Source organism: Balaenoptera borealis, assembly GCF_965194805.1.
Source record: "Balaenoptera borealis genome assembly, chromosome: 8".
NCBI lineage: Eukaryota > Metazoa > Chordata > Mammalia > Artiodactyla > Balaenopteridae > Balaenoptera > Balaenoptera borealis.
In genome coordinates, this window is record NC_138865.1 from 112,743,628 (window position 1) to 112,759,041 (window position 15,414).

Consider the following 15,414-nt stretch of genomic DNA (forward strand, 5'->3'; position numbering starts at 1 on the left):
TTTTTTTTTTTGGGTGATGGGGGGAGAAAGTTAAGTAAATTAACTTCAAAGTAATCTGAAATGTTCTTTTTATATTAAAATAGTAAGCCTTTAACAGCCAAGGCTTTGAAAGACACTGCCCCTCTCCAACTCTTCACAGCTTAAATGTGAAGGTCACAATTTCAATGTCAATTTCTCTGGGAGGTGTTCCCTGACCACCCATAGAAAGCAGTGAGCTCCCCTGCATCTCATCTTCTCTCTCTCAGGCCCTCATGTTTACTCTCACTTTAGAATGTAAGCTCCTCTTCAGCAAGGGTCCTGTAGATCTGCTTCACCACAGTCTCCCTGCACCCAGCACAGGTCTGACCCATGAGAGCATGAGTGAGTGTACACACAGCTACAAATACATTATAGATCAATATTTATACCTTACATGAATTTTTAAGATAAAACTTGAGCATCCAATGCTGTCATCATTAGCCATCCCTCAGATCAGAACCTCACACACCCTGTGGCAGATGTTCACTCCCCTCTCTGCTCCTAGCAGTACTTTAGGGAATAGTGTTTGAGAAGTCCTAGACGAGACTATCTCCTTGGTGACATTCTAGGGGTCTAGTGAAAACACAGTAAATTAGCTATCAATAATGTGGTCTGTAACTCCAAACAGAGATATTAAGAGGGAGTTCACTTGACAAAGCTAACATTTATCTTTCAAATTCTAGGTGAAATTTTATACAGGAAAAGTAGGAATGAATGTCATAAGTCTTATTAACAATATTATAAGAACTTTTCAAAAAGGATCTTCAGACTAATAAAAATTTGTCTTTCGCATCAAAAGGCAAGAATGGACAGGGGTGAAAAAAAGTTGATATGCTTCTGGTTCAATCTTTCAGCAGATGATAAAGAAAAACTCCTCCATTTTATAATAACAACAAATATTGAAATAGAGCCATACAGAACACTATTCTGCTTAGAAAATCCTACTTCGAAGCCTTCTCTCTTTTGTAGACCCAGAGATACCTCTATTTCTGCATCAGTGTTACAGCTGAATTTAGATCTACCTCCATTTCTCAAGCGCCTCTGTCATACCCAACATCATGCTTAAGGAGGCTGGTAAAGGTTGGTGTGTAATAACATTTTAAACAACATCAAAATACTAAGAAGCTCAGAAGGTCATCACTGATTGTGAGGATGAACTTGATAAAAGGAGAACTTGACAAACTAAGGTCTTTACTCATTAAACAACAGGTTAGTGTATTTTACTGGTTAAATCAAGGGACCTGACAGGCTACTCTTCATTATGTTAAAAACATACCCACCCAACTGTTAAAATCAGTAAAGAAGTTTCAGCTAATTCTTCTAAAACTGGATTCTCCATTTACAATTTGCTTAAACCGTGGGGACTTTCTGCCAATGCAAGTAGATTCCAAATGTCAAGTAGGTCAGTAATAAAATGAAAAGCTGGGGAGAGACTTTTAAAAGAGACATTTAAAAATGGGCTTAAAAAAATGGGCCTTAGCAGAGAACTGACTGGGACACACTATGAAAAGATTACTGTAAGTTCAGTACATGAATATTAATAGAAAAAACCCTGCAGTGTTCATAAATAGTTATGACTTGGTGAAATAATTACAAATAATGCAAATCAAAATTTTAGATCAGTTGCAAGTGTCTGTAATGATATTCTATCCATAAAAAGCAAAAATATTTTAAAACCCTAGAGGTTTCCATTGACAAAGCTATTTACCTAAACAAAGAAGAATTCTTTTGCTCAAATATCTATCACCTTCTGATTTTCTACAAACGAAAATTGGTGAGGGAATGTCAGGGGGAAGGGCAACAGAGTATTTAAACACTAGGCCAGTCATTAAGCCCACAGCTTGATTTAATAATTAAATAGTTTAAGTTCTCAATTTTTTATTATTAAACAGAGAGTTGTATGGTCATTTGGGAAAAAAAGATGAGCGATGTTAAAGGTTTGTGAGTAAGCAGCTAGAGTTCACTGTCAGCCTATGAAAGGAGTTCTGAAATCCTGGTCTAATACGACTAACCTCTAAGGCACAGGCAGTGAGAACTCTTGACCCCACATGGCACATGCTGTCTAATCTGAAGTGTTATTTCTCTCTTCTCACTTAAATTAAATAATAGTAGCAAAGAGACAAGTGCTGTTCTGCGCTCAGTCAGGTGAAAGCTGTTTGAAGAGAGGGCTGAGCCAGACACTGGGCATGGCGGGCACCTTCTTGCAAAGACTGAGCGGGTCACTGTGGTAGAGGCTTAGGAAGTGCAGGATGAGTGTCTCTAACCTGGCATCTCCTGACATCAAGTTCATGACTAAGTTCATGTGTCATAATGGGTAAGTAATAAGTATTTCACAGCCAACTGTGAGCACTAACAGACTTTTCTTTTTTTTGAGTAAATGTACTTGTGTTTCTTTCTATGACAGGAGGATTTTCCTCTTCATTAATCACCCTCCAAAACAAGTCCACTCCACAATACAAAGTTCCAAAACACAAAATATACCCTGCCTTTACCAAGTTAACCTTAAATAAACATCTTTTCCAAACTGGAGATAATCCTTCTATTTCATGAGACCAGACTTAACAAAGCAATAAAAAGAGGTTCTTATTTTAAAAAGCTTTTTGGATCAAGAAAATGGACAGTAATTTATGTAAATGCATCAATCTCAATTGACTTCTCTAGTATGAAAAGGAATAAATAATGCAGATGACTGTTTTTCAGACAACGAGTCCTAACTCTTTGCCAATGATATGGCAAAGACTCTGATGGAAATGGCAGGGATGTGTACACAAAGGTGAACATAAATAAATGTGTGTATAATAAACGTGGCTGCTGGAGACGGACACAGATAAATAGGTATGCAATTGGACAGGGATGGCTGGAGATGGAGGGAAAGACACTGGTTCAGCTGTATCCCAGTGAGTTCACAGAGCTTTCATGATCTAAAAAATGTGCGACAGCAGAATTTCTATTAAGAAGGTTAAAAAAGTTAGTCCTACCTCCCCTTGGGCAATTCAGAATAAAGCTATCTCAGAATATAATAAATATGTCATAAAATACACTATTACATAAAAAATTTAGGGACGAAAACAAGACGAAAAAACCAGGCTCCTAAAGGCAGAAGAATGCTTATTTAACACCTTTAAATATCTGAAACTGTTTAAATGCTATTAGATTGGCACCTAGAACCCCAAAATTTCTACTTTCCCCTGGGAAAGTAGAGGCTGTGCCTCTTCAATCATCCCTTAAACGCAAAGAGGCTTGACCCCCATGCAATGGATAAAAGTCACCCAAAAAATGAACAAAAGAGGTGTTTGGAAAAACCAGAACACCATTCATCCCAGCTAACGACTTGTTCATTATGAGTGATGATGGATAAAGACTTCTCATGCTGAGATGAAATCAAGATTTATATGCATTGTTTCCTCTCCCAACTTGTGGGAAGATCATCATCATTTAATTCTATCTCTGCGGCCAGTGATGGGCATCCAGAGAGCTGGTTATCAAACGGCGCAGTCAGCTGGCAAAAGCCGAAACGTGCAGTTGGCACATCTGGACGGAGCCGCCACAGCCGAGGGTGAACAATGACTCCTGGCAAGCATCCAAATTGCTTGCAGACGCTAGCAGGTCTCATCTACAACCGCCCCTACCAGCATCTCTCTCTCTCTCTCTTTTTTATGAGAATCAGATTTTCATTGCTCCAGTCAATTGCTCTCCTCTGCCATTTTTTACAGCTCTTATCGTTCCCCTGGAATATGGCCTTGAGACAGCTCATCCGTGTCCTTCACTGGGTTATCTCTTCTAACTTTTATTAAAACTTCAGCTTTCATCTGAAGATAGCTAATTAAATCTGGAACAGATTACATTCCTCCCCTTAAAAGGAACACAGAACTATTTTCCTCAACCCGAGCCACGCTTTTTTTCCCTTTCCAAAACATAAAACCAAAGGTGTTTAAGAAGTCTCATTTGCTTACAAAGCTAAGATATTTGACATGTCATAGATAGGTTGATTTATACTAAAGTTGTCTATGGTGTGATAAATCTTTGAGCTATTTTTCTCAAAATAATTATTTCTCAATATTGGGAATATTTTTTCTCGTATCCTTTAAATATTACAGCTAATACCACCAGCTTATTTTCTGTATAAATTGGGTAACGAGGAATTAGCGATTAACAGCTACTTGTGTCAAGTGATTTATCTTAAAAAAAATTTATTTTTTTACAGTTGCCCTCATTTTGGTAAAAATGAAAAAATGTTTTCTATTGTTCTATACCCCAAACACTAGCAACCAGAAGTTTCCCCCATGGAAAACTACATGAAAACATGAAATTAAAAGCAGTGCTTCAAATTTAGGGTTAAATCAGTTTTCCAGACAGCTTTACGCCAACTAATAGTTAGTCAAGTAGCGCTGTCTTAATCTATCGCAAATTAATGATGAAGCTTCCATAAGTGACATGGACACATTCTTCTCACATATGTCACTGACCCAATCCCTTCCTTGGGCCCAGGGGCAGCTTAAAATCACTCTTCTGCTGTACACTTGCTATTGAACCCAGCAATGACATCTGAACCAATCTAGCCTGCCATCAAACACCCACCCATACCCACACCTACACCAACACCCACACCCAGCACCTTTAACTAAGGGTTAAGCTTCTGTTGCCAGAGTATGATTTAACTGTCCCACCTGAAATTTTCTGGGATCCTTTTCTTCGCTTCACTGCCTTTAGCAAGATTTCTTTCATGGTGACCTTTGTGTTGTCCACCTGAATAAGGGAGAATCCATGAGCAGCATTTCTGTAGGAAAAGACAAACATTAAATCAAGACCAATATTCAACCAAAGAGATGTTAATACAGTCCTCACTGAGTTTCAATTTGAATAAGTGTACACTGAAGTGTCAATTATTTTAAAAAGGGTTAAATAAACAAACTTCTAACGCGAAAAAGAGAGAGAGAGAGAGAGCGCACGTGCGAGAAAAGCATTCTAATATGAACAGTTCCAAGTGAAAGAGAGGGTGGAATTAGGGAAGATTTTTCTATGTATCTTAAATTGAATCCAATTGGTCTGTGTGGGTCACTAGTACCATGGCTCCCTAGTGTTGGTTCCCAAGCCAAATCTTGCAGCAAGGACTAACAAACGATAAACTTGGCTTGTGTCAGTAGATGTCACTGCAGGCAGATACTACCATTATATTAAAGCTCATGGAGCCCTGGAGGGAAAATGGGGGGGGGTGGATATGATAGCCTAAAGCAATTTAGAATAAGGAAAACAAAGACTCTCCCTAACTGGCAAGCAAATAAATAAATTAATAAACAAGCATTAAAAAAAAATACACAGTCTGTGTACACTTCAGTAGTAATGTTTTAATCTACTTAGTCTTAGAAGGTCAAGCAAAATATTAGCTGAAGCGTAAATAATTACGACAAAATAATAACACTACTTATAAGCTTCTAGCCAATCACACTTGGGGTGGGGGGGGGTCATCTAGATAAGAAAAAACTGGTAAGGAACAAGTAGCCTTAAAAAAGAAGCCCATCCCTGGGTGAGGTATAACTTCACTAAGACCGTTAACTGCAATAGCAGGTATCACAAATACTACTCACTATGCTTGGGCACTGAAACAAAACAGGCCAATTCCAAGCAGCTCATATAACAAATGGGACCCAAGTTTCCAACTATGGAACATGGGAATTGCCACAAGGAGTTTGGTTGCATTCCCATTTCCCCATAAGAATCTCAAAGCGGAACACAGCCAAAAAACATGGCAGAACTTCATACTGACAAGAAAACTGAAAGAAAAGCCAAGCCCCAAGCTAAGCCATGGAAAAGCTTCCCAATGGTAGGACAGGCTGGGAAGGGGCCTTAAACCTAGTTTGGACCCAACCAGGTGGCTGGCTTTCCAAGGGGGCTGGGGGCTGATCTCAAAACCAAGGACCCAATTTGCTTCCCTAATACAAAGACATCTCCACACCCCCTCCTCTCCATACGGCTTGCTGTTTAATCCTTGACATTCCATTTGTTAAAAGGCAAAAGCCGATGCTGGTCTAGCCAGCACGATCATCCATTTTAACTTGGTCAAGTTTTGCTCTCGAACAGCAGGCCTGAGAACTGTCAAGCTAATTTTACTGAACACTCTGTTACTGAATCATGCCTGAGCCCCGGCCGTTCTTTACCTCAGAAGCTGGACCCCATCCCAGAACAATCTTTAAAAGTTTATTTTACTGATCAAAGCAAAATAAGAAATAGCTCTTTTTTTAAAACTATATTTAGGGAGCGAGGTAGTAAGTGATGCTCTGGCAAGAGTTCTGAAATGTAAAGTGCCTTGTGCATTTATAAACTTGCGGGTATTTGCTCTGGCACTAGGCCAGTGTGTGTTTGGAACAAATGCCAATCATTCGCGTTCAGACTTGCCTTCCCCTGCTTTCTCCTCGGAAGTCAGTATGCGCTCCATCTGTGACAATATGCTGGGCGATGGATGAGTAGGACCTAAAAGGAACACCAGTTCTTGGGTACTCGCAAGCTAGTATTGGGCTAGATCTCCCAAACTTCCATCTGTCCGGGTTCCACCTGAACTATTTTAGATTTGAGTCTGCTTATAAATTGCTTACATTCTCTCCTAATCTGCTGCTGGCTGATAGCGTTATTTCCAACCAATACATTTATCTTTTCAGCGAAGGCAGACCAAAAGCTCAAAACGAAGCCGTGTGTTTGGACTAACTTCCATAAATTAAAAGTGTCCTTTTAAAAGATTTTTGAACAGAGGAAAATCCCTTGTCTGTATTTTTCTGTCATTTTACCAAAACGTACCTGGGTGACAAGGTTAAAGCATGTGGAGGAAATCCCTGGCACTTATCATCCACAGGCATTACTGATAAACTGTGTGGTAGAGGAATAAAGGATTACCTTCTGTATTTTTTCATTACACTTTTCTTTTGTTACAGAATACATAAATCCATTGTGGCACAATGTAATATGTATCACCATGCTACACCTGCGGACGCTTCCGAGCGGCTGCCATGTCTGTGCAGTCAGGAATGATAAGTGAACCACCCGTGAATGTTAACGATAGTGATCATTCTGAGGTAACTCGGCTCTCCATCTTCCTTTACAGCCTCTGTGCTGAAGCCAGGGTAGCAAGGTTCATGAGAGGAAAATGAAAACAACAGTGAAGGGAAGGGGCATGCTCGGCACTCGGAATGTGCCTTCGCGGGTGTGCGGGATCTCACTTGGGGGCTCCGTTTTGGTGAAAACGTGCACATTTAAAGGAGAAAGAGGTTGTGACCCACGTCCTGCGCCCTCAGCCAGACCTAATGAAAGTTTCCTCAGGTCAGCCTCGCACTCCACTCGCTCCTCTCCCTCCAGACGAACGCCAACCTTGGATCTTGTCCCAAGTCTACGGCACTTAATGTTTCTAAAACACAAGAGTACAGGATCTAAGTGGTTCTCAGAATCCATGTAGGTGCAACTGTTAAGTTACGCTCCCATTTAATAAATGGATACGGAGACTTGCTACCACAATTTTCAGCTTGACTTCCAAACAGTCTGGGTTTTATGCCTCATTTCTTCATATCCAGGATTTTTTATGGGCTTTCTAAAATGTCTACGGAAATACATCCTGTAAAGGCACTTCTATTTAATGTTGGGCACTGGGTCTGAGACTGAGGAGACGATGCTCTTGGCGGACCCGGGGCAGCAGGCGGGGAGGGTGCTAGCCCTGCTTCCCTTCTTCATGGCACTGCACTTCAGTCTCTGGGTTGTGACCTGCGCTGGGGATGACCAGCCCTTGGACAGACAGGCAGATGGATGGACAGACAGGTGGGCTGCAAACCCACTCTCAGCTAGGAAACTGCTCCTCCTCCAGCTCCCCTCGTGGACAGACAGCTTCTTTTCTGCCAGTGCAGGGCATTCCAGGGGCACTGAGCAGAAGCAGCCGCCCTTCCACAGCTCCTTGCGTTGCCCGTGCTGTGTCCAGGATGACGCGCCACCTCAGGGAGCTGACTAAACGCTGCCAGGAGTGCTTCAGTCAATTCCAAGTTAGGTCCTGTCAAGTCTCGTAAACACTGGAAAACGTATGGGCATTTTAAAAAGAGATTACTCACTTGAGGAATTCAGCTCTGTCCCAGTGCAAAGCCACTCAGTTACCAGAGGGAAGTTTTTATACCAGCATTAACCTAACACAATGAGCATTTCTACACTAAGCACTGAACTAGAGGCGGCGGTGGACAGAGAGAGAAGTAGGGGCACAGGTCTTTATCTGAGAAGCTTGGATTCTATTTATAGGGGCAGAGCTGGAACCAGAACCCAAGTTGGAAGGCAACATATTGTAGAGGAAGACACATGGGCTGGGAGTTAAATACCTTTTGGTTCAAATCCTGGCTCCATGGCTAACCAAAATGTTGTCTTAAAATGTGGGAACCTCAGCTGCGTCCACGAAATGAGGAGGGCATGTCCCTACAGAATTGCCAGGAGGATAAAATAGACAATGAATGCCAAGCACCTGGAACTAAGGCTGGCAAACAGTAAAAGGGGTTTACGATGTTCCTTCTCTTGTGTTCCCCTTGTCCCAAGTCATCACCCCAAGAGAAGAGGCCCCATTCAGCCCATTTCCCCAAAACCCCCAGGAGATATTGCTTATTTGGGGAAATGGATCTCAACCTTCATTGCTCATAATTGATAACACAGGGCCATGAAAATGTGCAATTGGCTGGGCATGGTGGCAGCAGTGGGACACTATCAGTAAGCAGCCCCTGGCCCAGGCATCAAACCCCCCCTGAAGCTCAAAGCAGGGCACCCTGGGCTCCGGTTTTAAGGTTTTCCTTTTTGAGAGAGTAAACCAGAGAAGTAGGTACGTTCCACCTCGGCTTAACTCAGCTTTGGGTGGGGATAGTGGAAGTCAAAACTCAAGGTGATAATGCAGAGAAATCCAGTGAGATTTATTAAGTGTCTGCTTCTGCAGAGTACAAGATGTTATTATTCAACAATTACAACAATAATAGTAGCATCTACTACCTACTGAGCACTTAGTATGTGCCAAGTGCTGTGTTAAGCCTTTTAAATCTGCATTAACTCATTCCACCCTAAAATAGGCACTAATAAATTATATCCATTTTGCAAAAACTGAGGCTGGAAACATTAGGGAATTTACCTGAGGTCACTCATCTATTAAAGATCCTATTTTGGATTCAGAAATCAACAATACAGTCCCTAATCCAAGTAGCACAGTCCAGTGGGAGAGAAAGACAAAGAAGCAAACAAAGAATTATAGTTCTGCATGATAAGCACAAAGATGAAGGCAAGCTCAGAGTGCTGCCAAAACATAGGGGCACTTAACCCAGCCGGTAAGGGTGAGGGGGATCAGAGAAGCTTCTTAGTGGAGAGGTCTCAAAACATAGTTGTCATTTAGCTCTGTATCATGAAAAAATGGTGGCAACACCAGAAGGCAGCAGAGCACAGCAAGTTCTAGAATAGAGACTGCTTTGGAGTCCCAGCTCTGCCTTCCTTGGGTAAATGATATAATCTCTCTAACTTCTAGTTTCCTCATCTACAAAATGAGGCTAATTCTTAGACTGTAAGATTGCTGTCAGGGCTAAATACTTCTAAAATAATTAACATAATACCTGTCATAAAATAAATGCTTAATAAGCAATAGATAATAACTATCAGCTTTTCTTCATACAAAGAAGTGATATACAATGACGAGAAAATGACTTCAGTCAACATTTACTGAGCACTTACTTTGTTCATTTAATCCTTCCAGAAAAGGTAGGTGTTATCATCAGTCCCATTTTATAATGGAGGAAATTGAGGTTTGGCAAGGTTGAGACACATACCTGGAATTACGCAGCTAAGAAGTGGAGGAACCAGAACTTGAACCCAGGTCAGCCAGACTCCAAAGCCTGTGTTTTAAACCTCCCTATGGCCAAGGGAGTTTGGGGGGACTAAGGGGAAGAAGAGATTTCCAGAGAGCATATCTTCCAGATTGGAACCACTGACCAATCTATGGAAAAGGTCAACTCCCACTGTAACAAATTCAGTTTGATTATAAATGTCCCAGCTCTTAGACTAACCATATGACCTACAAGACTGCTTTTTAAAAGCCCTTGGAAAACGTCCTAGTTCCCTGAGCCACAGTATCAGTTTGTGAAAGTGGGAAAAGGCTGCCAAGAGTAGCACTCCCTCCTCCAGTCCTGACCAGTTCAAAATCGTGATGAAGACGTACTCCTTTGGTTCCCAGCCTGCTCTGGTCCCAATTCCATGCATGGTCATTTTCGAGCATTTCAAGGTAGAAAATGAAAATATACGAGCAAGAGAAAGTCTTATAATAACTGCAGCATGCCTGCTTTAAAGGAAGTCCTTCGGGTATTTCTTTATCCATAAAGAGAGTTTACACTAGTGGGAATGCCACATTTTGTTTCCCCTTGCACTGACAAAAATTTTTTTTTTAAAGATCAAAGCGTATTGTGTGAGTATGTGATATTTGACATTGGACAAAGTACTCTTTTTCAAAACAGACATTTTCCAAAAACATAACTCACTAGACTAATGGGCAGTGAGAAGCCAAAATGACTGCCCTCCGCCTTCTCCTTGTGTATCTTTGCCAGAGTCCTTGGGACTTGCCAAATCCGGTCATGCCTGCTTAGCTTGCTCGACTGATTGTGCCAGAAAAGAAAATAAGACACAGATGTATTTGAGCTCTTTGAGATGCCAGTAAGAGAGACAGCTAATGGCTTCATTTCGACCCTCCCCTTCCAGCTGGGCACAGGTGGGGGATAATGAGGTCCCTCTCCCTAATCAAACTCAATTATTTACTACTCTATATAACCGCAAAGACACTCACATTCAGTTCAGAATATAAAACACACCGTGGGCTACCTCCAACCACTGCCACTGGGTATTTATAACAAACTCAAGTGGCTAACAGTTTGCCTTGGCAGGAGTTTAAGTGTGTAAAGTTTTGCAAACTGTTTCTGTTCAAATATGTCCTGCTGAAGTGGGGTCCCAGGCGGGGTTCCACAACTGTCAGGTCAGTGAACTGCATAACATCTGAGAATGTATTCACCACACAGTGCAGACAGGATCTGGAAATCAAACGCTTCGTTCTATCGCACCCTTCTGAGAAGCGTCACGGTTTTTTCAACAGCAAGACTGACGTTGTATTAATAAACATTACAAGTCACTAGCCTGACATGTACATAGCAGTAGCTGACAGACTCCAACACAAGCCGAGGGGAGAACAGAGGAAATCAAAATGAGACATAGTAACTAAACATGGCCAAAGGGGGTGGATCATGAAACAAATCACATTAACATAAGAAATGTGAGTCCCAAACTTTTAAGATATATAGCAACTAAAGCAACAATCTGGTATAATTTTTGGATACCAAAGTAAGTTGATGGCTATCTAAAATATGTGCTTTTATTGTAGGAACAAAGTTATCCTGGCACAATTTCAACAGACAGACATTCCAGTGAGCAAAACATACATATTTAGCTTGTCTGACCTTTAAATTCTTAGAAGTATGTAATTAATGCTTTCCATCTTTATTACTTACTCCAATATTTCTGTCACTTTAAACAGACACAAAGAAAAATCTTTTCTTTTCTTTTCTCTAGACAGTAGCTGTTGCCAAAAAGGAAATCAAGTCAGATTTACAAATACAAAATTAAACAGGCTGCATATGTTACACTTCCATACACGAGGACAATCTGGACAATGAAAATGTTTGCTAATACAACAGAATGAAAAGAAACAACACACAGTTGGTCCTCTATGACTCAAGCAAACAATAAATAACTAGGATAATTTATAGCCATATTGTCAGGCCTGGTTACAAAGAGCACAGGCATCTTTTTTTATTCCTTGCCCTATTTTAGCTCTGCCCCTTACCAAACTGCACGACCTCGGATAAATAACTACCTGTCTCTGATCCTCATTTATATATTATAAAGATAAGTTGCTTATAAGGAATAAATGAGATAATGGCTACTAGGGGCACCAAACCAAGTGTGCAAAAACGCTCATTTCTTCCCCTCACCCCCACTACCTCCTCTCAAGACCATTAAGGCAGTATCACATTAAGAGTATGTGAGTTTTCAAACTAATGATATCTTTTCATAAGGTCTGGTCACTTAGGGTGTATTGTGGAGATCTCATCAAGAATGTATACTAAAACCACTGAGACCCTTTTTTGAAAGGCCCTCATACAGGAAAGAGCAATGAATCTAGGGCATGCCTCCTAAAAAAGCAGCTAACCTTTCCCTTTATGCAGAGCCAAGAGAAGCCACAGCAGTCTCTGGGAGCCCTCTGGGCCACACTGACTGAGGCAGCCCAGCTTCTGGTACAAGATCCTCCAACGTCTACCCAGGGGTCCATTTCCTAAGTAGCAAAATCCTAACTGGATTCTATTTGCTCTGCAGCTCTTGGTTAAAATGATTCCTTTCCCATATCCACCTGACATATTAAACATTTTAAGTAAAACACATATATAGGAGGGCAATTTAATTAACTGACTTCTGATCTAGGAAGATTCTGTCCGTTTTATTGTTTTTGACTTTTCTTCCCTTATACCCCTTCTTCCCCACCCCAGAGTAGGATCCCAGTGTGAAACATTAATGTCAACACATGTAACGCAATGACACCACCCCAGCTGCTTGTCATTGCCATTTTTAAAGTCAACTCAGTTTCACAAATTCTGATTGAATTAGCCCATGCTGGGGGATGGGAAGAGATGGACAATGCAAGTTCCTCTCCTGTCCACTCCAAGATCTCATTTTCATTTTCCCTTGTCCTACTATGTCTAAAGGCCTTGGCGTGGTCATTGTTGGCAAGGAGCACTTCTTCAGATGCTGAAAACCAGCTGAGATCCAGCTCTTAACTAGTATTAGGGGCCACCCCCCCATACCTCTCTGTCCCCTACTTCTCCCCTCCCACACTCCTGACAGCCAAACAACTTCAATGCTTAGGCTCAGAGTAGCTACTAGCAGTCAGCAAGTTAGGGACTCCTGTTTACATACACGTTTGCTCTGTCCAAAATCAATCAAGAACAATGGATACCTTAGAAATCCGCTTGCTGATCTGGTAAAGGAGGCCGTGTCCACTAACAGGCTCCTAATTTGTACTTTGTTAGAGTAATCCATTCTCCTTCCCCTAAGGACAACTCTATTTCCAGGGGTTTCCTGGGGCCCAAGGGCCTGGGAGGGCAAAACCAGCCTAGCCCCAACTCAGTAAGAACATCAAAAGGTATCCGGCTCCACACTCTTTTCCACAAAACACTTTTCCAATTAGGGATTCATTTAAGTTAACTAGCTCCTGTTTTTAAATGTAAGTCATTATATAATATAATACGTCATTATCTCTGCATGATGGAACAAAGAGAAATTTGAAATTTTCTTTTATATGAAGAAACAGATTTTCTAATTTTTCTATTCTGTTTTCTGTAACATCTTACGGAAAAACCCAAACGAACTTTTGGGCCAACCCAATATAACGGACATGTATTAATTGTGCAATAAAAAATAATCCAAAGAAAAGTTAAACCCCATATACAACTTAGTATGAATTATTCAGGCTGATAAATCTCTGATAAAAATAACAAATAGCAACTACATAACACTTCCTACACACTAGGGTCTGAGCTAATTTTCTCATAGCAGCATTTCCTACCTGAGGTTCATGGACCCCCCCTAGGGTCAAAAGATGCATTCACAGGCTCTCTTGAGTTTCAGAATTTAAAAATTTTGCTTTTAGTTCAATGAAAATCACGTACATATGATTTTCACTGAAAAGCAAAATTTTATATAGATAGATAAATAGATGTATATATAGTGACTTATATAAGCAATAGATAGATAGATATGGATATAGACCATTCCCAGTCTTCCATGTTCCTCATTCTCCATCCAGCTGGGGGGAGCCCTGAGTCACTGCTTGGAGGAGAAATACCCAGGAGAGCCACTTGACCTTCATTAGACAGATGTGAACAAGAAATAAACATATAATAAAGCCAGGGTCAACCAATCTAGCCCATGTCCATTCATTTATGTATTTTCTATGGCTACTTTTGCACTATGATGGCAGAGTTGACTCACAGAGACTGTATGGCCTGCAAGCCTAAAATACTAACTATCTTGTCCTTTATAGAAAAAGTTTGCCAACATGTGGGATGAGCTGGTGAGATTTGGGGGGTTGAGTATCCTAGCAGTTGGTTATTTAACATCAGTAATAGACTTAGAAAAGCCAAATGGCATCAGTGCAAGCTACGTGCCAAAACAGTTTGTTGAATGAGGAAAAGTGGCAGGAGAAGAGTACACAAGGCTCTTTATGGAACAGACTTGCTGATCTCTGAAGAATTCATCCCCTGCGGTATGCAAGTCACACTGTGCACAGGACAAATGAGGCAGAGAGCCCATCTATGAACAGAACCAACTGACAACAGCAGAAAGTAAGGTGACCCAACATCCTGGTTCACCCGGCACTGAGTGGGGTGCTCTTGGACTTAGGACTTTCTATTTTAAAACAGTCAGTTCCCTGGTGGGGAAGGGATTCCGGGCTTAGTGGTTAGGATTCCGGGCTTTCACTGCCATGGCCCGGGTTTAATACCTGGCTGGGGAACTGAGACCCTGCAAGCTACACGGCGTGGCCAAAAAATAAAAAAAAAATAAAACAGGGAAGATCCTGGGTAGGACTGGCATAAACTGGTCATCCTAGCAGAAATGTTCTTTATTTTTCCAATTAAAAAACATTTAAAATTTGGGGTGGAGGGTGCACTATAAATCAATTGGCCCATTAAAATAATGGACTAGTACCTAAAAATACATTCATTGTTTAAAAGGACAAATAATATGATAGTCTGATGTTTCATATGAAAATCAGAAGATTCAAGTTGACAAGTAAAACAATTAACATCCATTAAACCCCACATCAGTGATTTAATTTCAGCAAAACATCATCTGTTGCATTAAAGTTGTTAATTTTTATTTTATTAATGTTATAGCTTTATTTGCATTTAATTTGTAATTTTTTTGGATTGCATAAAGACATGGAATTTATAGCTAGAATTTTACATTTGTATGTGTTTAAGTAACATTTATAATAAAACAAATTTGGGCAAACACTGAAGTTTCAGGAGAATTAATTTTCCTTTAAAAGAGGTCTGTACATTACTTACATTTAAGAACATTCCTCACAACAAATCCATGAGGTAGTAATTACCATCCTCACTTTACAGATGAAGAAACTGAGACCACAGTCATGGAGCAAGTCACTAGTGAAGCTGAAACTTGAACCCAGGTTAGCCTAAGTTCAAAGGCTGTGCTGCCTCATTTGGAGTAGGGAAAGATGGTATATTGGAGACTCCTGGTTGAACGGTATGAGGGCCTCTGAAAAACAGAAGGCAACCTGGGGCTTCATGGTAT

The 15,414-nt window shown here is 40.8% G+C and overlaps 1 protein-coding gene across 18 annotated transcripts in view; it reads right to left on the reverse strand.

Moving 5' to 3' along the window:
* Nucleotides 1-15,414, reverse strand: part of MAPKAP1 (MAPK associated protein 1) — a 235,613-nt gene that overhangs the window by 89,084 nt on the left and 131,115 nt on the right. For 14 of the 18 annotated variants that reach the window (XM_082403308.1, XM_082403292.1, XM_082403298.1 and 11 more), the window contains 2 exons: nucleotides 6,412-6,486; nucleotides 4,686-4,795 (listed from right to left, as the gene is read on the reverse strand). In XM_082403308.1, the coding sequence (XP_082259434.1) occupies nucleotides 4,686-4,795; nucleotides 6,412-6,486 (185 nt within the window). Of the gene's footprint in view, nucleotides 1-4,685; nucleotides 4,796-6,411; nucleotides 6,487-6,807; nucleotides 6,877-15,414 lie in introns of all 18 variants that reach the window. The other 4 variants (XM_082403294.1, XM_082403307.1, XM_082403299.1 and 1 more) reach the window with 2 other exon arrangements.